Below are 25,253 nucleotides of genomic sequence, written 5' to 3'. Positions count from 1 at the left end.
TCTCGTATGTTCGGATCTATTTGCAACGCATGCATACAAAGTTGTTCACTGTACCTCGCTACACATAACACTAGCAAACCAGACCCTGAACCTAACTCCAGTTGTGACCCCCTGGTCTGCATTGGGTAGGAAGGAACTGCAGATGCTGGTTTAAAACGAAGATAGACACAAAATGCTGGAGTAACTCAGCGGGACAGGCAGCATCTCTGGAGAGAAGGAATGGGTGACGTTTCAGTCCAAGACCTTTCTTCAGTCTGAGAGTCAGGGCTTGCGACCTGCTGATTAAATCATCATGGATTGAACTTGTTGTGGTGACACAAATTGAATGCAGATGGAAGGTAGCCAAGGTCAGGCTGCAGTTACCTCAGCATGGCTGACTTCAACCTAACCAAGCGAGCAGGATCATTTAGTATTCCCTTCACTGTGAAGTGAGTCAACACACACACAGAGTCAATCTGTTATCAGGCCATGGGCCGGTTCATTTCCCCTTGTCTATTTCAGCCCCGTCGCTAATATTCTGGTGACATCCAGTTTGCTGCCAGGATGTCCTTATCTATAATTGTCTTTCCACTTTCCTGATGTTGCCCATTTGCTGGCTTTGTGCAACTCCACTCAAGCCTTGCCCGGGATTACAGGTTCATGTCTTCAACCTGCAGACAGCCGGCTGGTAATTGGAGGGAAGTTGGGGCACTTTGTGTCAGGATAAGGAACATTTAAAATGGGAAGTGGGAATTCAAAAGGAATTCCGATACATTGCGTGAAGATTGGCCATCCTCCAGTCATTCTGCGGGTCACCTTGCGAACCTTCAACCTACTCCAGTCGAGCAGCTCCCTATACATGGATCCGAAGGCAAGCAGCAACTCTGGCACTATCTCGTCGTGCCATGGACCCAGATCACCTCCTCCATCAGGCTTTCAGCAGAGAGCAGTGGCCACCCCGACTGAAGTCCTGTCACCCCTTTGCTCCACATGGAAAACAACTCCTAGCATCCATCTAGCCAACTGAGACAAAAGCACAGGTAGACAAAAGTGCTGGAGAAACTCAGCGGGTACAGCAGCATCTATGGAGCTAAGGAAAAAAGCACACTGGATAGCCACCAAGTGGTCACCGGAGTGGAAGGCAACCTCATCTCCATTACACAGCTACATCTCTTCACCAGATAAAAGCTGTCCAGGGTCTGAGCTCCCCAGAAGAGCGTGGATGGGTGAAGCTCAACAGACTTGGTACTGGAGTTGGGCGTTTCAATGCCAGCGTGTGGAGATGGGGGCTCCCACCGCCAGAGCCCAGCCTGTGAATGTGGAGCAGAACAACAGACAGCCATCCATGTCATCTCAGGGTGCCCGCTCTACCACCCACCAAATGGAGCTGTGTCAGGGCCTGGCAGATATTGACGCCAACAGAGACACCAACCTGGCTGAACACCCACCCGGCTTGAGATCTAACTATTCCTTTGGTTTATTTATGTTTCATTCGCAACAAGAAGAAGGCCACAATTGCTGCACGATCTCTGAGCTGAGTACGTCAGCATAGAATAAGTGACCCACGACACGGTGTCATCTGGAAACTGTAACTCTGGCATGCTGCATGAAGGCAGTCATAGAGTGATACAGTGTGGAAACAGGCCCTTCAGCCCAACTTGCCCACACTGGCCCAACATGTCCCAGCTACACTAGTCATAGAGTGATACAGTGTGGAAACAGGCCCTTCAGCCCAACTTGCCCATACTGGCCCAACATGTCCCAGCTACACTAGTCATAGAGTGATACAGTGTGGAAACAGGCCCTTCAGCCAACCTGCCCACACCGACCAACATGTCCCAGCTACACTAGTCCCACCTGCCCGCGCTTGGTCCATATCCTCCAAACCTGTATTATCCATGTACCTGTCTAACTGTTTCTAAAACATTGGGATAGTCCCAGCCTCAACTACCTCCTCTGGCAGCTTGTTCCATACACCCACCACCCTTTGTGTGAAAAGGTTACCCCTCAGATTTCTATCTTTTCCCCTTCACCTTAAACCTATGTCCTCTGGTCCTCGATTCCCCTACTTTGGGCAAGAGACTCTGCATCTACTCGATCTATTCCTCTCATGACTTTGTACCCCTCATCCTCCTGCGCTCCATGGAATAGAGACCCAGCCTACTCAACCTGTCCCTATAGCTCACACCCTCTAGTCCTGGCAAACATGCTGCGTTCAAGTTCAAGTTACATTTATTGTCACATGCACCAATTGGTACAGTGAGATGTGAGTTACCATACAGCCATACGAATAAACAGAACACAACACACGATAGAGTTTAACATGAACACCCCCACACAGCGGAATCAACGTTTCCCACTGTGAGGGAAGGCAATAAAGTTCAGTCATCTTCCTCTTTGTTCACTCGTGGTCGGGGCCTAGAACCCCCCGCAGTCGCCGCTACGGGCGGCCCGATGTTCAGGCCCTCTCGCCGGGATGATCAGAACTCCGACGTCGGAATGGAAGAACACACTCAGCGGCTTGGAGTCTCCGAATCGGCTGCTTCTTACCGGAGACCGCGGCTCACAAAGTCCACAGGCTGAGCTGGGCGGAGCTCCAACACAGGCGACCCTCGGCAAAGGACCCCAGGACTCCGCGATGCTAAAGTCAGCGCCGCCCGTGGCTGGACGCGCTGCAACCACAGCTCCACGATGTTAAAGCAGCAGGCCCAGCACTCCGGAGCTCCAACACGGCAACCCCCGGTAAGGCATCGCCCGCTCCACGATGGAATCCAGCGCTGTGCCGCCCCTGCTGAAGCTCTGGCCGGTCTCCGGCAGGAAAGGCCGCGCCAATCCAGATGGTAGGCTGCGAGGAGGGGGCGAAGATGCGGCTCAGAGAATAGATGCATCCTCGACCAGGTAGTGACTGTTTCCCTTCTTCCCCCCCCCCATAAAATAGACTAAGAAACCTCCAAAAACATACTTTTTAGAGAGATTAAAAACAACAAAAAGGGTGAAGGGACAGACAAACTGCTGGTGAGGCTGCCTCGCGCGATGCCACCTGATGATGAACAACGTTATGCAGGAACAAAAGCCCTGGACAATTGCAAGAGCGTTGACGAGCTGAGCGATTTATTGGATGCAGACGTGAAGAAAGTTGCAGCTGAGCAAAGAATAATGAATGCAGCGTGGTCGACCTTGTAGGACAAAGCAGTCGTGTGTTACAAGAAATAATTCATCCAGTCCCATCGAGCCAGACTACGTCTCAACGTTTAGTAGAATGACCCTTCTCACGATGAGCAGATAGATTCCTGGCGACATGATGGGAATTCTCCAGAGAAGATGCAATAAGGAGTAAGCCATTTAGAGCGGAGACGAGGAAACACTTTTTCTCACAGAGAGTGGTGAGTCTGTGGAATTCTCTGCCTCAGAGGGCAGTGGAGGCCGGTTCTCTGGATACTTTCAAGAGAGAGCTAGATAGGGCTCTTCAAGATAGCGGAGTCAGGGAATATGTGGAGAAGGCAGGAACGGGGTACTGATTGGGGATGATCAGCCACGATCACATTGAATGGCGGTGCTGGCTCGAAGGGCCAAACGGCCTACTCCTGCACCTATTGTCTATTGTCAGAGTGAGCCTCTGAATATACAATGTGATGAAGTCTCTCAAAGCAAGCTGTGATAGTTGCTGGACATATGCAGTGCCATGGAGGGTTGGCGAGAGAGTAGGCGAGCCGGCATGAAAGAGCAATTGGTCAATGTCTGCACGCTGATGTTAGCACGCATCACCTGTGCCACAGAGGTCACAGCTCACCTGACCTCTCCCTCAGTGACATCGGCACACGTGACCTCTACCCCCAGTGACATCACCACACCTGACCTCTCCCCCCCGGTGACATCACCACACCTGATCTCTCCCTGTCCACACTCTGCGTCCTAACTTGCTGAGCCCACTGGGGCAATGGGAGATGTGGTGTCTCTGACATATCTCTGGGTCAGTCAACAGAGCAGCTGTGTGTGAAGCCAAGGCAGCGGTCCATTCGGCCCATTGCTCCCCACCCCTATCCCACTCCCCCCCACCCCATCTCACCATTGTTCACCTTGTACTCATCTCCCCAGTGTCTTCTGACATTCAGCTTAGTTGAGTTTATGTGAAAAGCTTTTGTTGTGTGCTAACCAGTCTGCGAAAAGACATGATTACAATCAGGCCATCCACAGTGTACAGGTGCATGATAAAGGGAATACCGTTTAATGCAAGGTAAAGCCAGCAAAGTCCGATCGAAGAGAGCACTGCTCTCTGGTTGTGGTAGGATGATTCAGTTGCCTGATAACAGCTGGGAAGAAACTGTCCCTGAATCTGGAGGTGTGCGTTTTCACACTTCTGTACCTTTTGCCCGATGGGAGGGGAGAAGAGGGAGTGACCAGGGTGCGACTGGTCCTTGATGATGGCAGCGTGAGGTGCAGATGGAGTCGATAGAAGGGAGGTTGGTTTGTGTGATGGTCTGGGCTGTGTCCACAATTCTCTGCAATTTCTTGCGGTCTTGGATGGAGCTGTTCCCAAACCAAGCTGTGATGCATCCCGATAAAATGCTTTCCATGGTTGACCGGTAGAAGTTGGTGAGAATTGTTGAGGACATGAGGAACATCCTAAACCTTCTACGGAAGTAGAGGCATTGGTAATGCCTCACACAGTTCCAGGGGAGAACGTGCAAACTCCACTCAGGCAGCCACAGCACCTGGCACCAGGGGCAGTGAGGGAGCAGCGTGAAGTGTGTAGTAACAAAGATAGACACCAAGTGTTGGAGTCTGAAGTCCCAACCCAAAACGTCACCTATCCATGTTCTCCACAGATGCTGCCTGACCCGCTGAGTTACTCCAGCACTCTGTGAAACGTCACCTATCCATGTTCTCCACAGATGCTGCCTGACCCGCTGAGTTACTCCAGCACTCTGTGAAACGTCACCTATCCATGTTCTCCACAGTTGCTGCCTGACCCGCTGAGTTACTCCAGCACTCTGTGTCTAAACGTTGACTTAATAGCGTGCCTTGCCACGCTAGATTCTTGATTAGAACGGGTGTCAGGGGTTATGGGGAGAAGGCAAGAGAATGGGGTTAGGAGGGAGAGATAGATCAGCCATGATTGAATGGGGGAGTAGACTTGATGGGTCTAATGGCCTAATTCTTCTCCTATCACTTATGAACCTGTTGCCTTTGCATTAGGTGTGTGTGTGTGTGTGTGTGTGTGTGTGTGTGTGTGTGTGTGTGTGTGTGTGTGTGTGTGTGTGTGTGTGTGTGTGTGTGTGTGTGTGTGTGTGTGTGTGTGTGTGTGTGTGTGTGTGTGTGTGTGTGTGTGTGTGTGTGTGTGTGTGTGTGTGTGTGTGTGCGTGTGCATGGACGCCTGTTGCTCATGGTACATTATATCTCGGTGTTGGCCGGCACTGTTGGTGTGTTGTATCTCGGTGTTAGCCGGCACTGTTGGTGATGTATCTCGGTGTTGGTCGGCACTGTTGGTGATGTATCTCGGTGTTGGTCGGCACTGTTGGTGATGTATCTCGGTGTTGGCCGGCACTGTTGGTGTTGTATCTCGGTGTTGGCCGGCACTGTTGGTGTGTTTTATCTCGGTGTTGGCCGGCACTGTTGGTGTTGTATCTCGGTGTTGGCCGGCACTGTTGGTGTTGTATCTCGGTGTTGGCCGGCACTGTTGGTGATGTATCTCAGTGTTGGCCGGCACTGTTGGTGATGTATCTCAGTGTTGGCCGGCACTGTTGGTGATGTATCTCGGTGTTGGCCGGCACTGTTGGTGATGTATCTCGGTGTTGGTCGGCACTGTTGGTGTGTTGTATCTCAGTGTTGGTCGGCACTGTTGGTGTGATGTATCTCAGTGTTGGCCGGCACTGTTGGTGATGTATCTCGGTGTTGGTCGGCACTGTTGGTGTGTTGTATCTCGGTGTTGGTCGGCACTGTTGGTGATGTATCTCGGTGTTGGCCGGCACTGTTGGTGATGTATCTCAGTGTTGGCCGGCACTGTTGGTGATGTATCTCAGTGTTGGCCGGCACTGTTGGTGTTGTATCTCAGTGTTGGCCGGCACTGTTGGTGTGATGTATCTCGGTGTTGGTCGGCATGGTGCTAACCTCCCCCTTCTCCTCACCAGTAACTTGCACTAGCTACAAGAAGACACCGCCACCGGTGCCACCGCGCACCACGTCCAAGCCGGTCATCTCAGTGACGGCACAGAGCAGCACGGAATCGACACAGGACGCCTACCACGAGAACCGTTGCCAGCAGATCCCGTGGAGCCAGGAGGGCAAAGTGCTGTACAACTCCACCGACAGCCTGGACAGCAGCAAGGCGGTCAACATGGCCCTGGAGGCTGCGGCGCTGCACCACGCCACCAACAACTGCCGGGGTGCCGTCATGCTGACCCGAGACAAGGCCATCCTCACTCTGGACGTGGCCAAAGCTCAACAACTCCTCAAGAACCGACGCTCCTCCATCGGCATCCAGGTGGGTGGATAGCACAGGGCCGATGGGTGAGTGGACACGGGCAGCACAGGGCGATGGAGGAGTGGACACAGACAGCACAGGGCAGTGGGGGTAAGGGGCCAGGGATAGCACAGGGCCATGGGGGAGTGGACACGGGCAGCACAGGGCCGATGGGGGAGTGGACACAGACAGCACAGGGGCGATGGGGGAGTGGACACAGACAGCACAGGGGCGATGGGGTAAGGGGCCAGGGATAGCACAGGGCGATGGGGGAGTGGACACGGGAAGCACAGGGTCAATAGACAATAGACAATAGGTGCAGGAGTAGGCCATTCGGCCCTTCGAGCCAGCACCGCCATTCAATGTGATCATGGCTGATCATCCACAATCAGTACCCCGTTCCTGCCTTCTCCCCATATCCCCTGACTCCGCTATCTTTAAGAGCCCTATCTAGCTCTCTCTTGAAAGTATCCAGAGAACCGGCCTCCACCGCCCTCTGAGGCAGAGAATTCCACAGACTCGCCACTCTCTGTGAGAAAAAGTGTTTCCTCGTCTCCTTTCGAAATGGCTTACCCCTTATTCTTAAACTGTGGCCCCTGGTTCTGGAGAACCAGATTCTCGTCAGAATAGTTCCAGAGAAATATAACGGAAGCATTAATCTTGGTTCCCAATAATTTTGTGATACATGAACAAAACAACAGGATTGGATGTCAGCTATATTACTCAACATAGAATTAAAAATGAGTGCAATAAACTGGAAAATTATAGACCATCTATATTACCCAGTTCACAGATAAACCTGTGGAGTCTGTGTCACTGAATGAGATCAGTAGCTGATGCCTCAACTGATCGAAAATAGAACGTAGAACAAAGGGGTGGCACGGTGGTGCAGCGGTAGAGTTGCTGCCTCACAGCGCCAGAGACCCGTGTTCCATCCTGACCACGGGTGCTGTCTGTACGGAATTTGTACCTTCTCCCCGTGACCTGCGTGGGTTTTCTCCGAGACCTTCGGTTTCTGCCCAACCTCCAAGGTTTGTAGGTTAATTGGCTTGGTGTAAACGTATAAATGTAAACTGTCCTTAGTGAGTGCAGGATAGGGTTAGGGTTAGGGATCGCTGGTCAGTGTGGACTCGGTGAGCCGAAGGGCCTGTTTCCACGCTGCATCTAAATTAAACTAAACTCGACAGGCCCTTCAGCCCACAATGTCTGTACCGACCACGATGCCATTCTAACTAGTGCATATGTTTAGGTTTAGGTCACATGTGCCGAGGTACAGTAAAAAGCATTGTTTTACATACTATCCAAACAAATATCCTCCACATAAATACAATCAGTTCAAGCTCAAGTACGATAGGTTGAGTAAAGGGGAAGATACAGAGTGCAGAATATAGTTCTCAGCAGTTTGCAGCAGGATCTGGATCGATTGGCCAGGTGGGCGGAGGAATGGTTGATGGAATTTAATACAGAGAAGTGTGAGGTGTTGCATTTTGGGACGTCGAACAAGAGCAGGACCTACACAGTGAATGGTAGGCCTCTGGATAGTGTTGTAGAGCAGAGGGATCTAGGTGGTAGATAAGGTGGTCAAAAAGGCTTTTGGTACTTTGGCCTTCATCAGTCAGAGTATTGAGTATAGAAGTTGGGAGGTCATGTTGCAGTTGTATAAGATGTGGATGAGGCCTCATTTAGAATATTGTGTTCAGTTCTGGGCACCATGTTATAGGAAAGATGTTGTCAAGCTGGAAAGATTGCAGAGAAGATTTACGAGGATGTGGCCCAGAGTTGGGGAATCGAGGTCAGAGGCTCAAGGTGAAGGGGGAAAGATTTAAACCCGAGGGGTAACTTTTTCACACAAAGGGTGGTGGGTGTATGGAACAAGCTGCCAGAGGAGATAGTTGAGGCTGGGACTATCCCAACGTTTAAGAAACATTTAGACAGGTAGATGGATAGGACAGATTTGGAGGGAAATGGGCCAAACGCAGGCAGGTGGGACTAGTGTAACTGGGACATTGTTGGCGGGTGTGGGCAAGGTGTGCTGAAGGGCCTGTTTCCACACTGTATCGCTCTATGACTGTAGGTTGATGGCATTTGAACAGGCAATGCTAAGAATTTGCAGTGGAATGAGATGGTTCAAGTTCAGGTTCAAGTGAGTTTATTGTCATGTGTCCCTGATAGGACAATGAAATTCTTGCTTTGCTTCAGCACAACAGAATATAGTAGGCATTTACTACAGAACAGATCAGTGTGTCCATATACCGTAATATAAATATATACACACATGAATAAATAAAATGATAAAGTGCAAATAACAGATAATTGGTTATTAATAATCAAAGTTTTGTCCGAGCCAGGTTTAATAGCCTGATGGCTGTGGGGAAGTAGCTATTCCTGAACCTGGTTGTTGCAGTCTTCAGGCTCCTGTACCTTCTACCTGAAGGTAGCAGGGAGATGAGTGTGTGGCCAGGATGGTGTGGGTCTTTGATGATACTGCCAGCCTTTTTGAGGCAGCGACTGCGATAAATCCCCTCGATGGAAGGAAGGTCAGAGCTGGGAATGAGCAGCTTGGGTTAGTGAGGCGGAGGGAGATGGGCTGAATGGCCTTGTGCTGGCTGATGTTGCTGTGTTTGCTGCACAGGTGGATGCGGTGGAGCCGGCCACAGACTCGGACACGGACAGCCGGGGGCTGCGGGAGTATCACTCCGTGGGAGTGCAGGTGGAAGATGAGAAACGGTAAATCCACGCGGGACCCCCCACACACACACACAGAATAAGCCCCCCCCCCCACATACACACACACACACACACACACACACACACACACACACACACACACACACACACACACACACACTCACGCGCACGCGCACACGCACACGCACACACACACACACACACACACACACACACACACACACACACACACTCGCATAGAACATGAACATAGAACACAGAACATGAACATAGAACACACAACACGGAACAGAACGGAACATAGAACACACAGCACACAACACACAGCACACAGCACACAACACACAACACACAGCACACAGCACACAACACACAGTACACAACATACAGCACACAACACACAGCACACAACACACAGCACACAACACACAGCACACAGCACACAACACACAGCACACAACACACAGCACACAGCACACAACACACAGCACACAGCACACAACACACAGCACACAACACACAGTACACAACATACAGCACACAACACACAGCACACAACACACAGCACACAACACACAGCACACAGCACACAACACACAGCACACATCACACAGCACACAACACACAACACACAGCACACAACACACAGCACACAACACACAACACACAGCACACAGCACACAACACACAGCACACAGCACACAGCACACAACACACAGCACACAGCACACAGCACACAACACACAGCACACAGCACACAACACACAGCACACAACACACAACACACAACACACAGCACACAGCACACAACACACAGCACACAACACACAGCACACAGCACACAGCACACAACACACAACACACAGCACACAGCACACAACACACAGCACACAACACACAGCACACAACACACAACACACAGCACACGCAACACGGAAAAGAGGGCTTAAAACTCATCTTTACTCTCAAGCCTTTCTTGACATCCTCTGAGGGAGGGCTATATGTATGTATATATGTATGTACTTAATCTATGAACCAATGTTGTATAACGTTAGTACCTCCACCAATGTAAAGCACTTTGGTCAACGAGAGTTGTTTTGTAAATGTGCTATAGAAATAAAAGTGACTTGACTGACTTGAGTTGTCTGACCTGTGTGCCAGTGTGTTACAGCCACAGTTGTTTGACGTGTTTGCCGTTGTGTTACAGGCGCGGCCGCTTCAAGCGGTCCAACAGCGTGACGGCCAGCGTTCAGGCGGACCTGGAGTTGGAGGGTTTCCCCGTACCGGTCAGCATGGAGGACAAGGGGCAGCAGTTCGGCAACTCGTTCCAGCGGCACTCGGAGCCGTGCACGCCCACCCAGTACACGGCGCTCAGGACTGTCCGCACACAGGGGCTGCTCAGCTACCGGGAGGATTACCGCACGCCCCTCGACACATCCGCCTTCCCGCCCCCGGAGCCGTGGCTGGAGTCGGTGCCTCCGCCCGACGCTGGCCGCATGTCGCCCTGCCGCAGGGACGGCCAGTGGTTCATGAAGCTGCTGCACGCGGAGACAAAGAGGATGGAGGGATGGTGCAAGCAGATGGAGAGAGAGGCCGAGGAGAATGACCTGAGTGAGGAAAGTAAGAGCAGATCTGTGTGTGTTTGCCCAGCCAAGGCTACCCAAGCCCAATGTCACATCATGCATCACACCGACCAACATGTCCCAGCTACACTAGTCCCACCTGCCCACATTTGGTCCATATCCCTCCAAACCTGCCCTGTACTCTGTGTTAGACACAGAGTGGCTGTTCCCCAGAGTCGGTACATCGAGGGCCAGAGGACATAAGTTTAAGGTGAAGGATGAAAGATTTAATAGGAATCTGAGGGGTAACTTTTTCACACAAAGGATGGTGGGTGTATGGAACAAGCTGCCGGAGGAGGTAGTTGAGGCTGGGACTATCCCAACGTTTAAGAAACAGTTAGACAGGTACATGGATAGGACAGGTTTGGAGGTATATGGACCAAACGCAGGCAGGTGGGACTAGTGTAGCTGGGACATGTTGGCCAGTATGGGCAAGTTGGGCTGAAGGGCCTGTTTCCACACTGTATCACTCTATGACTAGTGTAGCTGGGACATGTTGGCCAGTATGGGCAGGTTGGGCTGAAGGGCCTGTTTCCATGCTGTATCACTCTATGTATCACTCAACTAAATGATAGCATTAATGTTTGCGGATTTTGTTTCTTGGGCGTTGCCTGTTGTGTTCTCCGCTTCCTGCTCAAAGTCATAAGTGATAGGAGCAGAATTAGGCCATTCGGCCCATCACTTCTACTCCGCCATTCAATCATGGCTGATCTATCTCTCCCTCCTAACCCCATTCTCCTGCCTTCTCCCCATAACCTCTGACACCCGCACTGATCAAGAATCTATCGATCTCTGCCTTCAAAATATCCACTGACTTGGCCTCCACAGCCTTCTGTGGCAAATAATTCCACAGATTCACCACCCTCTGACTAAAGGCTAGAGATGTTTAGTTTGTTATTGACACATGTACTGAGATACATTGAAATGCTTTTTATTGTGTGTTGCCCCGATGGAGTTCCTGGCCTTGTCCTTAGTAGCTGCGGGAGTATTTGCGGACATCTTTAATCTCTCCTTACTCCGTTCTGAGGTACCCACCTGCTACAAGAAGACCACCATCATCCTAGTGCCGAAGAAAAGCAACTAAACGACCATCATCCAGTGGCCTTGACATCCCCCATCATGAAATGTTTTGAGATGTTAGGTATGGAACAGCGGCCTTGACCCACTGCAGTTCACCTACCACCACAATAGGTTGACGGACAATGCCATCGCCCTAGCCCTAGAACACCTGGATAAGAGATACACCTACATCTGACTCCTATTCAAAGTCTACAGCTCTGCCTTTAGTACCATTATACCAGCCCAGCTTATCACCAAACTCACGGGTCTTGGTGTCAGCCCTCATCTCTGCAACTGGATCCTCAACTTCCTGTCCAACAGACCCCAATCAGTGAGGATAGGGAACAAATCATCCTCCACGATAATCCTCAACATAGGGTACGTTCTCAGTCCCCTTCGTTGCTCCCGGTACATCCACGACTGCAGCCAAGTACAAATCTAATTCAATTTTCCCACCATTGTGGGTCAGATATCAAATAATGATGAGACAGAGTAAAGCAAGGAGATCGACAACCTCATGTCCTGGTGTCCAGACAACAACCTTTCAATGTCAGCAAGATAAAGGAGATAGTGAGCGACTTCAGGAAGTCATCCCCCAGTTTGCATTGATGGTGTCGAACTAGAGATGGGTGAAAACTTAATTCCTCGGAGTGAATATCACCAACAACTTCTCCTGGACCACCTATGTTGTTGGGGTGGGAGATTGCAACCTTCACGTGGTCCGCCCTGTTTCAACGAATGCAATCAACCTGCTGTGCACAATCAAATAAGATCATATAGAACAAGTTGTCCTACAACTTTAGGCTGTGCACGCCACACGCAAGAAGAAGAAGACCCATGTTGAAGCAACAACCAAGAAAGCACACCAACGCCTTTACTTCCTTAGAAGGTTTGGGAAGTTTGTCATCACTCCTACAACTCTCACCAACTTCTACAGATGCATCACAGCTTGGTTTGGGAACAGCTCCATCCAAGACCACAAGGAATTGCAGTGAATTGTGGTCACAGCCCAGACCATCACACAAACCAACCTCCCTTCCATTGACTCTATTTATACCTCACGCTGCCTCGGCAAGGCCAGCAGCATCATCAATGATGAGTCGCACCCTGGCCACTCCCTCTTCTCCCCTCTCCCATCAGGCAAAAGGTACAGGTGTGAAAACGAACACCTCCAGATTCAGGGACAGTTTCTTCCCAGCTGTTATCAGGCAACTGAACCATCCTATCACAACCAGAGATCAGTCCTAGAAACATATAAAATAGGTGCAGGAGTAGGCCATTTGGCCCTTTGAGCCAGCACCGCCATTCAATACGATCATGGCTGATCATCCAGAATCGGTACCCTGTTCCTGTTTTTTTCCCATATCCCTTCATTCCTTTAACCCCAAGAGCTAAAACTGACTCTCTCTTGAAAACATCCAGCGAATTGGCCTCCATTGCCTTCCGCCTGTTTCCTCATTGTATCTCTAAACTAAACTAAGCCGTCTACAGTGGAGACAATGAAACAATGAAAATCATACTTTACAGGCTCATTAACTCAATAACACAGATGAATATACAATAATCTACATTAAATTAACAATCAGTAAAGCTGAGTAAACACATGATGTATTTTCCACACGTTGGGTCAGGATGGTGATTACAAATCTTCACATCGTATTTGAGGAAATAATCAAATAAAAACCAGGGCCCAGTAGACGTGAAAACCAAGGATCCACAAACCTGTCTTCATTGATGGGACAGTGATGGAGAGTCAACAACGTCTCATTCCTGGGCATGCATATCTCTGTAGAATCTTATTAATGCCTCTACTTCCTGAGAAGATGGAGTAGTGAGCACTGACTGGTTGCATCACGGCCTGTGTCAGTAACTCAAACACCCAGGAATGAAGAAGATGACAGAGCGTGGTGGACATTGCCCGCTCCATCACAGGTACTGACCTCCCCACCATCGAAGGGATCTACAGGAGGCGCTGCCTCAAAAAGGCAGCCAGCATCATCAGAGACCCACACCACCCTGACCACGCTCTCATCTCGCTGCCACCATCGGGAAGAAGGTACAGGAGCCTGAAAACCGTGACCTCCAGGTTCAAGAACAGCTTCTTCCCAGCAACCATTAGGCTCTTGAACACTGCACAACACTGACCTCAGCAACTGTCATCTTCTGTGGACCGTGTCGGTGGTTGCACGACCAACTTCAGTTTGCACTCTTGTCTGGTTACTATTTATTAAATAATTGATTGTTATATATTTATCTGTGTATTATTGCGTTTATGGGCCTGTACAGTTGCAGCAAGTAACAATTGCTGGATAATATGAAGATTAAACATTGCATATTCCCTTGCCCATTGACAATATTGCATATCGGGCCAATAGATCTGTGGATGATGCAGTCAACCTGGGCCTGTACTTCATCCTACAGCACCTAGACCGCCAGGGGACCTTTGCGAGGATCCTGTTTGTTGATTTTAGCTCTGCATTCAACACCATTGTACCAGATCTACTACACTCCAAACTTTCCGAGTTGACTGTGCCTGAACCCCTCTGTAAGTGGATCACCAACTTCCTGACAGACAGGAAGCAGCATGTGAGGCTGGGAAAGCACATCTCGGACCCGCAAACACTCAGCATAGGAGCACCGCAAGGCTGCGTACTCTCTCCTCTCCTCTACTCTCTCTACACCAACGACTGCACCTCCACTGACTCCTCTGTCAAGCTTCTCAAGTTTGCGGATGACACAACCCTGATTGCACTGATCCAGGATGGGGAGGAATCTGCCTACAGACAGGAAGTGTCACAGCTGGCGTCCTGGTGCCATCACAACAACCTGGAGCTCAATGCTCTTAAGACAGTGGAATTGATTGTAGACTTTAGGAGAGCTCACCCTCCCCTCACCCCACTCACCATCAACAACACCACAGTCACATCTGTGGAGTCTATTAAGTTCCTGGGAACCATCATCTCCAAGGACCTTAAGTGGGGGGGCTACCATCGACTCCACAGTCAAAAAGGCCCAACAGAGGATGTACTTCCTACGGCAGCTGAGGAAGCACAATCTGCCACAGGCAATGATGGTCCAATTCTACACGGCCATCGTAGAGTCTGTTCTCACCTTCTCCATCATGGTCTGGTTTAGCTCGGCCACCAAGCACGACACCTGGAGGCTGCAGCGAATCGTCCGATCAGCAGAGAAGGTTATTGGCTGTAACCTTCCCTCCATTGATGAACTGTACACTGCAAGGGCCAGGAAGTGAGCGGACAAGATCATCTCTGACCCCACTCACCCTGGCCACAAACTCTTTGAATCACTTCCCTCTGGAAGGCGACTCCGGACTGTCAAAGCTGCCACAGCCAAACAGTTTTTATCCACGAGTAGTTGCTCTATTCAACAGCCAAAAATCTGTAGCCTCCCTTTGATCTGGTACTTTGTTGGTTCACATGCTTGATCAATGGTGTTTTATCATTAATGTTTTATTATTATTATTAATGTTTAGTGTTTTCCGAATCATTCGTAATTGTCACTGTATGTCATGTTGGTACTTGTGGGCACAGCACCAAGGCAAATTCCTTGTATGTGAATACTTGGCCAATGAACTTACTTACTTACTATTGGTGAAAGTCCAATCCAACAACGTACACAAATCACAATTCACTGCCCTACGCTTCTTGTAGATGGAGTGAAAATCCTGTCAAATAGTTTGAACTCACTAAAGAATAAGGAGAGTTGCCTTCAGTGAAGAATGCTGTGGTGGATGTTTGTGTTAAATATTATTGTGTATTGTGTGTGCTTTTTAAGTGTATCGCTGCTGGCAAATTCATTTCACTGCACCTTAGGGTGCATGTGACCAATAATATTGACTTTGATTTTGACTTTAATCAGTTGCGTTCTGAGAAACACAGCAGTCCTTTGTTCCCTAGTTTGTGGTCTGTGTTTTTCCCCCACTGTAACAGGACAATGGACTGATTCAACATGAAGATAGGATGTAAATCACAAGGCTCTGCCTCTTGACATGATTCATCTAATCCACATGGTTAAGTTAGTCCACAATTAAGAAAGGCATGCAGTTCATTGTGGAAGGCATGCCTTTATAATGAGCCATGCACGTGGACATCGTCCATCAGTTTAGTTTAGATACAGCACGGAAACAGGCCCTTTGGCCCCGCGCCCACCAGTGATCCCCGCACACTAACACTATCCTACACACACTGGGGACAATTTACATTCATACCAACCCAATTAATCTACAAACGTGTACGTCTTTGGAGTGTGGGAGGAAACCGGAGCACCCGGAGAAAGCCCATGCGGTCCCGGGGAGAAGGTACAAACTCTGTACAGACAGCACCCGTAATTGGGATCGAACCCGGTTCTCTGGCGCTGTGAGGCAATAATACCTCCACAAGAAGACGAAAAATGCTGGAGAAATCCACCCGCTGAGTTTCTCCAGCATTTTTTGTCTACTTTCGAATTTTCCAGCTTGTGCAGTTCCTTCTTGAACATACTTAACCAAGAACAATAAATGCCAGGAAACGGATGGAAATTTGTTTGAAGGTTTATGTGTGATTAGCAACCAGGCAGAGAAATATTTCACAGCAAGTGTGTTGATAAATGCAACAAACAACATGTGTTCAGTCACATTTCCTTCCTCTCTTGTCACCTGTCGCCTCTTTCCCACAAAGGGTTAAATACTCTGCGCTGCAGGTTTTCCTACACCTTTGGTTCCACATACATGGATCCGCCAAGAGGTCGAGATACCGGCCGGCAAAGTGGAAGTCGGCGATGGGAACGGATCTGCCGGCTCTAGCCGGGCCGGAGTTCCAGAGCCCCGGCCGCAGGGGGCAGATTCCACCCGCCGATTGGCCGCGGAAGTCCCGATGAGTGCCAAGGGCTCCAGTGAGCTCTCGTGATTCTGTCCGGATTAAAGGAGGTGTCGGGCCATTAGTTGCCGGAGAATCGGTGGTGGAGCTCTAGTTGTATCTCGGGCTAGGAGTTCATTGTGAATATTTCCCTGTGGATTGATGGGATGGAACGAGGGTGTTTGTTACAACAGAGGGATAGTCACGGACAACACTTCAAACTGATTAACCCCAGAGCTAGGGGAGTGCAGTGTATTAATCTATCCTGCTTTGTCTTCTCAGCCTTGGGGAAAATCCGGAGTGCCGTCGGCAGTGCCCAGCTCCTGATGTCCCAGAAATTCCAGCAGTTTTACTGGCTCTGCCAGCAGAATCTGGTAAGTCTCTTCCCTTGTCCCTGGTACATGTTAGTGAATGTGCTACATGTTAGTGAATGTGCTACATGTTAGTGAATGGAACATGTTAGTGAATGGAACATGTTAGAGAATGTGCTACATGTTAGTGAATGTGCTACATGTTAGTGAATGTGCTACATGTTAGTGAATGGAACATGTTAGTGGATGGAACATGTTAATGGAACATGTTAGTGAATGTGCTACATGTTAGTGAATGGAACATGTTAGTGAATGGAACATGTTAGAGAATGGAACACGTTAGTGGATGGAACATGTTAGTGAATGGAACATGTTAGTGAATGGAACATGTTAGTGAATGGAACATGTTAGAGAATGGAACATGTTAGAGAATGGAACACGTTAGTGGATGGAACATGTTAGTGAATGGAACATGTTAGTGAATGGAACATGTTAGTGAATGGAACATGTTAGTGAATGTGCTACATGTTAGTAAATGTGATGCATGTTAATGAATGTGCTACATGTTAGCAGATGTGCTACATTCTTGTCTCATTATCTCTGTGCTACATGTTTGTAGATGAATGGTCTGAATATCAGGTGTTCCCTGGATCAGAGCTCTATGTCAGAGCGTTCTTGCAGCCACTGCTTCTGCCTGTTACATTGCTTAGTTTTAGCTTGGTTTTAATTTATTGTCAGGTGTGCTGAGGTACAGTGATAATCTTTTATATTGCGTGCTATCCAGTCAGCAGAAAGACTATACATGATTACAATCGAGCGGTCCACAGTCGATAGATACCTGATAACATTTAGTGCAAGATAAAGTCCAGTAATGTCCGATTGAAGATAGTCCGAGGGTCACCAATGTGGTAGATAGTAGTTCAGCACTGCTCTCTGGTTGTGGTAGGATGGTTCAGTTGCCTGATAACAGCCGGGAAGAAACAGTCCCTGAATCTGGATGTGTGCGTTTTCACACTTCTGTAGCTTTTGCCCAATGGGAGAGGGGAGAAGAGGGAGTGACAGGGGAGGAACTGGTCCTTGATTATGCTGCTGGTCACGTTGATCACGCTGCCTTCACAGTAACAGGTCACCGCACGGTTTCTGTCCGGCCCAGTGTCCGGCCCAGTGTCCGGCCCAGTGTCCGGCCCAGTGTCCGGCCCCCAGTGTCCGGCCCCCAGTGTCCAGCCCCCAGTGTCCAGCCCCCAGTGTCCGGCCCCCAGTGTCCGGCCCAGTGTCCAGCCCCCAGTGTCCGGCCCCCAGTGTCCGGCCCCCAGTGTCCAGCCCAGTGTCCGGCCCCCAGTGTCCGGCCCCCAGTGTCCGGCCCAGTGTCCGGCCCAGTGTCCGGCCCCCAGTGTCCGGCCCCCAGTGTCCGGCCCCCAGTGTCCATCCCCCAGTGTCCATCCCCCAGTGTTCGGCCCCCAGTGTCCATCCCAGTGTCCGGCCCCCAGTGTCTGGCCCCCAGTGTCCGGCCCAGTGTCTGGTTCCAGGCTGCTCCCACTCAACCTCCTGCACGTTTGACCCCCAGAGCTCTTTCAGATCACTTTCTCTTGCCAAGTGACAAGCTGACTAACAGGAGTTCGGGGTGCAAGTGAGGGTCGGCGGGGATCACTGAGGGGCAATGATAAAGGTCACACAGCACGGAAACAGGCCCTTCGGCCCGACTTGTCCATGCTGGTCAACATGCTACACTGGTCGCACCTGCCCACGTTTGGCCCACAAACCTTTCCTATCCATGGACCTGTCTAAATGTCTTTTAAACAATGAGGTAGTGCCTGCCTCACCTACCTCCTCTGGCAGCTCATTCCTTATACCCACCTGGGTGAAAAAGTTACCCCTGGGGTTCCTATTAAATTTGCAGATGACACAAAGCTGGGTGGCAGTGTGAACTGTGAGGAGGATGCTATGAGAATGCAGGGTGACTTGGACAGGTTGGGGGAGTGGGCAGATGCATGGCAGATGCAGTTTAATGCGGATTGGCTGCATCTGAAGTATTGTGTGTAGTTCTGGTCGCCCCCATTATAGGAAGCGTGTGGAGGCTTTGGAGAGGAGCTTCACCAGAACGATGCCTGGATTACAGTGTTTCTGCTGCCGAGGGAGGTTGGATAGACTTGGGTTGTTTTCTCTGGCACATTGGAAATTGAGGGGAGGTGAGAGAGGTGTATAAAATAATGAGGGGCATTGACAGACAGACAGCCGGACGCTTTACCCCAGGGTGGACAATGTCCAACACTAGAGGGCATAAGGTGAGAGGGGGAAAGTTTAATGGAGATATACTTTTCTACACAGAGGGTGGTGGGGGCCTGTAACACATTGCCAGGGGTGGTGGTGGAGGCAGATATGACAGTGGTGTTTAAGGCGACTGTAGTGGAGGGAATGGAGGGATGTGGATCACGTGCAGGCAGAGGGGATAGTTCGGCACAAGCATTGTGGGCCGAAGGGCCCGCCAGTTCCTGTGCTGTATTATTCTATGTACTCAATATAAATATTTCCCCCTCTCACCTTAAACCCATGTCCTCTGGTTCTTGACTCCCCAGCCCTGGGTACAAGACTCTGTGCATTCACTCTATCTGTTCCTCTATGAGAGAGAGAGAGAGAAAGGCAGAAGCTGTACAGGTGTAGACTATAAACAATAGGTGTAGGAGTAGGCCATTCGGCCCTTCGAGCCAGCACGAGACATTCTCTGACTTGGTACCTGACTTTCTAGTTCTGGATCCTGTCATTTAGTTTAGTTTAGAGATCCATTGCGGAAATAGGCCCTTCGGCCCACCAAGTCTGTGCCGACCATCGATCCCCGCACACTAACACTATCCTACACACACTAGGAACAATTTACATTTATACCAAGCCAATTAACCTACAAACCTGCACGTCTTTGGAGTGCGGGAGGAAACCGAAGCACCCGGAGGAAACCCACGCAGGTCACGGGGGAAACGTACAAACTCCGTACAGACAGGATGGAACCTGGGTCTCTGAAGTAGTGAGGCAGCAGCTCTACCCGCTGTGCCACCATGCCACCTTTATTTTGACAGCGGCAGAGCAGTAGCACTGTCATTGAAAAACTGAAATCCTCATTCTCTCTCCCTATTCTCAAACACACCCAAGATTACAAGAAGATTATATGGTGACAGCATTAATCATCTTCACTGATAAACACCCACAGAAACTGTTCAGCTTCATTTAAAAATTAATCACCACATTTATCAACACAATCAAAGGACAGATTAAAACACCGCTTCATATTTCCTGCAGTTTTGTGAATTATTGTTTCCCATCTCCAGATGTCAACAGATGATGAGAATGTTTCAGTTGTGTTTTGAAGATGTTTCGTTTAATTTGGCCAGAGGATCTAGGGTGACGGAGGAACTGAAGGAAATCCACATTAGGCAGGAAATGGTGTTGGGTAGACTGGTGGGACTGAAGGCTGATAAATCTCCAGGGCCTGATGGTCTGCATCCCAGGATACTTCAGGAAGTGGCTCTAGAAATCATGGATGCATTGGTGATCATTTTCCAATCTTCTAAAGACTCAGGATCAGTTCCTGTGGATTGGAGGGTAGCTAATGTTATCCCACTTTTTAAGAAAGGCGGGAGAGAGAAAACAGGATATTATAGACCAGTTAGCCTGACGTCGGTGGTGGGGAAGTTGCTGGAGTCAATAATAAAAGATGAAATAGCAGCACATTTGGATAGCAGCAACATGATCGGTCCGAGTCAGCATAGATTTACGAAGGGGAAATCATGCTTGACTAATCTTCTGGAATATTTTGAGGATGTAACTAGGAAAATGGACAAGGGAGAGCTAGTGGATGTAGTGTACCTGGACTTTCAGAAAGCATTTAATAAGGTCCCACATTAATGGGCAAAATTAGAGGCACATGGTATTGGGGGTAGGGTACTGATATGGATAGAGAAGTGGTTGGCAGACAGGAAACAAAGAGTAGGGATTAATGGGTCCCTTTCAGAATGGCAGGCAGTGACTAGTGGGGTAACGCAAGGCTCGATGCTGGGACCGCAGCTATTTACAATATACTGTGGGTCTGTGTGGGTCTGTGGGTCTGTGAGTATGTGGGGCAGTGGGTCTGTGGGTCTGTGGGCTATACTGGGTATAGGCCTCTAACAGGTGTTGCTCTTTGCCGCAGGACCCCAGCGCCATGCCGCGCCCCACATCCCAGGACCTGGCCGGCTTCTGGGACCTGCTGCAGCTGTCCATCGAGGACGTCAGCATGAAGTTTGACGAGCTGCACCAGCTCAAAGCCAACGACTGGAAACCCATCGAACCACCCGACAAACAGGTCAGTCTGCAAGTGTGTGGGAAAACTGCAGATGCTGCTTTACACCAATGATGGACACAAACCCAGCGGGTCAGGCAGGCAGCGAAGGAATAGGTGACGTTTTGGCTCGAGGAAGCCATTTAGAACGGAGATGAGGAAACACTTTTTCACACAGAGACTGGTGAGTCTGTGGAATTCTCTGCCTCAGAGGGCGGTGGAGGCTGGTTCTCTGGATACTTTCAAGAGAGAGTTAGATAGGGCTCTTAAAAATAGCGGAGTCAGGGGATATGGGGAGAAGGCAGGAACGGGGTACTGATTGGGGATGATCAGCCATGATCACATTGAATGGCGGTGCTGGCTCGAAGGGCCGAATGGCCTACTCCTGCACCTATTGTCTATTGTCTATTGAGACCCTGACGTGTGAAGAAGGGTCTCAACCCGAAACATCACCCATTCCTTCTCTCCAGAGATGCTGCCTGTCCCACTGAGTTACTCCGGCATTTTGTGTCTTTCAGTCTACAAATGGGTTTGTCCATGGATACAGCACGGAACAAGGCCCTTCGGCCCACCGAGCCCGCACCAACCAGCGATCAGCCGCTCACACTAGTTCTATGTTATCCCACTTTCTCATCCACTCCCTACACACTAGTGACAGAGCCCAATTATCCTGCAAACCTGTACATCTTTGGAGTGTGGGAGGAAACCGGTGCACCCGGAGAAAACCGGGGGGGCGCTGTCCTGTGCACGGCTGACCTGCCAGCAGTTGTCTGTCTTTTCACTGTTTTATTTTTATTTTTAGTTATTTAAAGTGTTTTGTTTGGAGGTCTAGACTTTTTTGTGTGGGGGGTGGAGGGGGGGGAGGGGGAAACTGCCTTTCAGGGTCCCTACCTGGTCGGAGAGGCAGCTTTTCTCCAGGCTGCAGCTTCGAACGGTCCTTGCGGCCTACCAGCGGGCCTGGAGCGGACCGCCCAGAACCTCGGCTTCGGCGGCGGCACAGCGCTGGAGCGCTATCGTGGAGCGGGCGATGCCTTGCCTGGGTCGCCGCGCTGGAGCTCCGGTGAGCTGAGACCGCCGGGTAAAACATCGCGGAGCTGCGGGACTGTGGAGCGGCCAGCCGCGGGCGGCGGCGCCGAACTTTACATCGGGAGCCTGGGATCTCGCGACGAGATCGCCAGTTGTGGAGCTCCAACCGGCGCGGCCTTGTCGGCTTCGGAAGCCGCGGCCTCCAGTACGGAGGCGGCCGTTCCAGGGTTCCCATGCCGCTGTGAGGACTCTCCCGACGCCGGTGCACCACCACCCTGCGAGAACGGCCAGGAACATCGGACCTCCGTAGAGGCAACTGTGGAGGCCTCAATGGGCCCGACTATGGGTGAACTGGGGTTGGGGACTGGACTTTGTGCCTTCCCTCATGGTGGGAGCCATTCTGGGGGGATGTTCTTTGTGTTTAAGACTCTCATTGGTGTTATGTCTGTATTCTTTTTTTGTGTGCTGCAAAATGGCAAAAAGCATTTCACTTCATTACACCTCGGTGTATGAGAATGTGACCAATAAAATACCTTTGATACCTTTGAAACCTACGCAGTGACAGGGAGAACGTGCAAACTCCGCACAGACTGCACCCAAGGTCAGGATTGAACCCAGGTCTCTGGCGCTGTGAGGCAGCAACTCTACCGCTGGGCAATCCTGAACACAATTGAACACAATATTCCAAATGTGGCTTTACCAACATCTTATATAAGTGTAACATAGCTTCCAAACTTCTATACTCAATATTCTGACTGATGAAGGCCAATGTGCCAAAAGCCTTCTTGACCACCTTGGCTGTGACTCCACTTCCAAGGAACCATGCACCTAGATCCTTCTGCTCTACAACACTCCCCAGAGGCCTACCATTCACTGTGTAGGTCCTGCCCATGTTAGACGTCCCAATGTGCAACACCTCACACTTATCTATATTCTTCAGCCCACTTGCTCAACCGATCAAGATCCTGCTGCAATTTGTTGACCAGTATAGTAGAGATACAGCGTGGCCCACTGAGCCTGTTAAAGTTCGATTTGCTTCAAACAGAAATTAGTTACACAGTAACGTCTTTATTTCACCAGATGGGTGTGGGAGTCAACTTTTACAGTATGTAAAATACACACTACAGAGTCTCTCTTTCTCCACACTCAGAAGTAATGTTCAATCAGATATATTTATACCCTAATAATCAGCAATTCTTTATCTTACAGAGCATTGTGCAGCCTCTTGCCTTGTCCATGTATGGTTAAAATCAGAGGATTGACAGGTTCTTCCGATAGAGGAAAGGTTAGCCCAGATATGCTTATGCTGAAGGAACTATTTTTTGCAGATTCAAGCACTCTTGTTTTTTTTACCTTGTTGATTAAGTGTCTGTACATTACAATCTGTAGAGTAGAGAGTAAGAACCGAGTTGTCTGAACATCTCTCTGACTGTTTATATCAACGAGCAAAATATCTAGTGTTATTGTGCTGAAATCTCGCTTGTGTAATAGAAGAAGGGCAAAACCTTCATGTTACCGTGCTGTGATCTCGCTAGTGTTTACATTACAGGACAAGCCACCTGCAGAAATGTTTGTGCAGAAATCTCGCAAGTGTAATATGAACAAGGTTAAGCATTCATTTTGTAACTTCTAAATCATTAAACTCTTCCGTGCCGACCAGCGATTACCCACTCACACTAGTTCTATGTTATCCCACTTTGAATGAGGCCAAACCCCCACGTCTTTGGCATGTGGGAGGAAACCGGAGCACCCCATGCGGTCACAGGGAGAACGTGCAAACTCCACGCAGACGGCAGCCGAGGTCAGGATGGAAGCCTGGCCTCTGGCGCTGTGAGGCAGCAGCTCTACCCGCTGCACAACTAGGTTTGTAAATTGGCCAACTTGACTTTGTGTTGTTGCTGCTATAATCACTGCCCTTTGTGATTATTCAGGAGGAGAGGAAGATCCCGCCCCCAGTACCAAAGAAGCCGGTGAAGGGGAAGGTGGCCATCGTGAGGGAGAAGTCTCTCGACCTGCCCGAACGGCAGCGCCAGGAGGCACGCAAGCGGCTGATGGCCGCCAAACGGGCAGCTTCCTTCCGACAGAACTCTGCCACCGAGCGAGCGGACAGCATCGAGATCTACATCCCCGAGGCCCAGACACGGCTGTGAGCAGCGGCCCCTCACCCCCTCACTCCCTCCTGCACCCCACACACTCCTCACACACTCCTCACACACTCACACACTCACACATACACTCACACACTCCCCACACACTCCCCACACACTCACCCCCTCACTCCTCACTCCCTCCACCACCCCCCCCACACACTCCTCACACACTCACACACTCCTCACACACTCACACATAAACTCACACACTCCCTCCTCCACCCCCCCACACACACACACACTCCCCACACATTCACCCCCTCACTCCTCACTCCCTCCACCACCCCCCCCCACACACTCCTCACACACTCACACACTCCTCACACACTCACACATAAACTCACACACTCCCTCCTCCACCCCCCCACACACACACACACTCCCCACACATTCACCCCCTCACTCCTCACTCCCTCCACCACCCCCCACACACACGCACACACACACACACACACACACACTCATACACCTCGCCAGGACAGTGAGCGCCCGTGGTCCACACCCAGCCGTGATATCCCTCTGCTCTGTGAGAGGAACCAGTGCATGGAGGCAGCACTGAATGATCAGCGCTCTCCCCCCATCCCCAGTCATGGTGAAGGAACCAAGGCAACCACAGCCCAGGGCTCGCTGGTAACTGGCTGTGTGGCTCGCTAGGGTGGGGGGCGGCAGTGTGCGGGGATGGGGGGTCAGGGGACAGGTGTGTGGGGGGGTGGGGGACAGGCATGTGTGGGGGTGGGGAGGTCCGGGGACAGGCGTGTGTGGGGGTGGGGGACAGGTGTGTATCGGGGTGCATCAACAG

At 50.3% G+C, this 25,253-nt stretch overlaps 1 protein-coding gene across 1 annotated transcript in view; it reads left to right on the top strand.

The window, feature by feature from the left end:
- Positions 1 to 24,485, top strand: part of dlgap2 (DLG associated protein 2) — a 47,135-nt gene extending 22,650 nt beyond the window's left edge. The window contains exons 4-9 of the mRNA XM_033022104.1: positions 6,108 to 6,460; positions 9,072 to 9,166; positions 10,335 to 10,747; positions 16,944 to 17,035; positions 21,150 to 21,302; positions 24,236 to 24,485. Of these exons, the coding sequence (XP_032877995.1) occupies positions 6,108 to 6,460; positions 9,072 to 9,166; positions 10,335 to 10,747; positions 16,944 to 17,035; positions 21,150 to 21,302; positions 24,236 to 24,454 (1,325 nt within the window). The 3' untranslated portion in view covers positions 24,455 to 24,485. The remainder of the gene's footprint in view (positions 1 to 6,107; positions 6,461 to 9,071; positions 9,167 to 10,334; positions 10,748 to 16,943; positions 17,036 to 21,149; positions 21,303 to 24,235) is intronic.
- Positions 24,486 to 25,253: the final 768 nt, after the last annotated feature.

The sequence above is a fragment of the Amblyraja radiata genome, chromosome 5 (assembly GCF_010909765.2).
Source record: "Amblyraja radiata isolate CabotCenter1 chromosome 5, sAmbRad1.1.pri, whole genome shotgun sequence".
Taxonomy (NCBI): domain Eukaryota; kingdom Metazoa; phylum Chordata; class Chondrichthyes; order Rajiformes; family Rajidae; genus Amblyraja; species Amblyraja radiata.
Note: the sequence above shows the minus strand (reverse complement) of the source record. Positions and strands in the feature narration are given on the sequence as shown.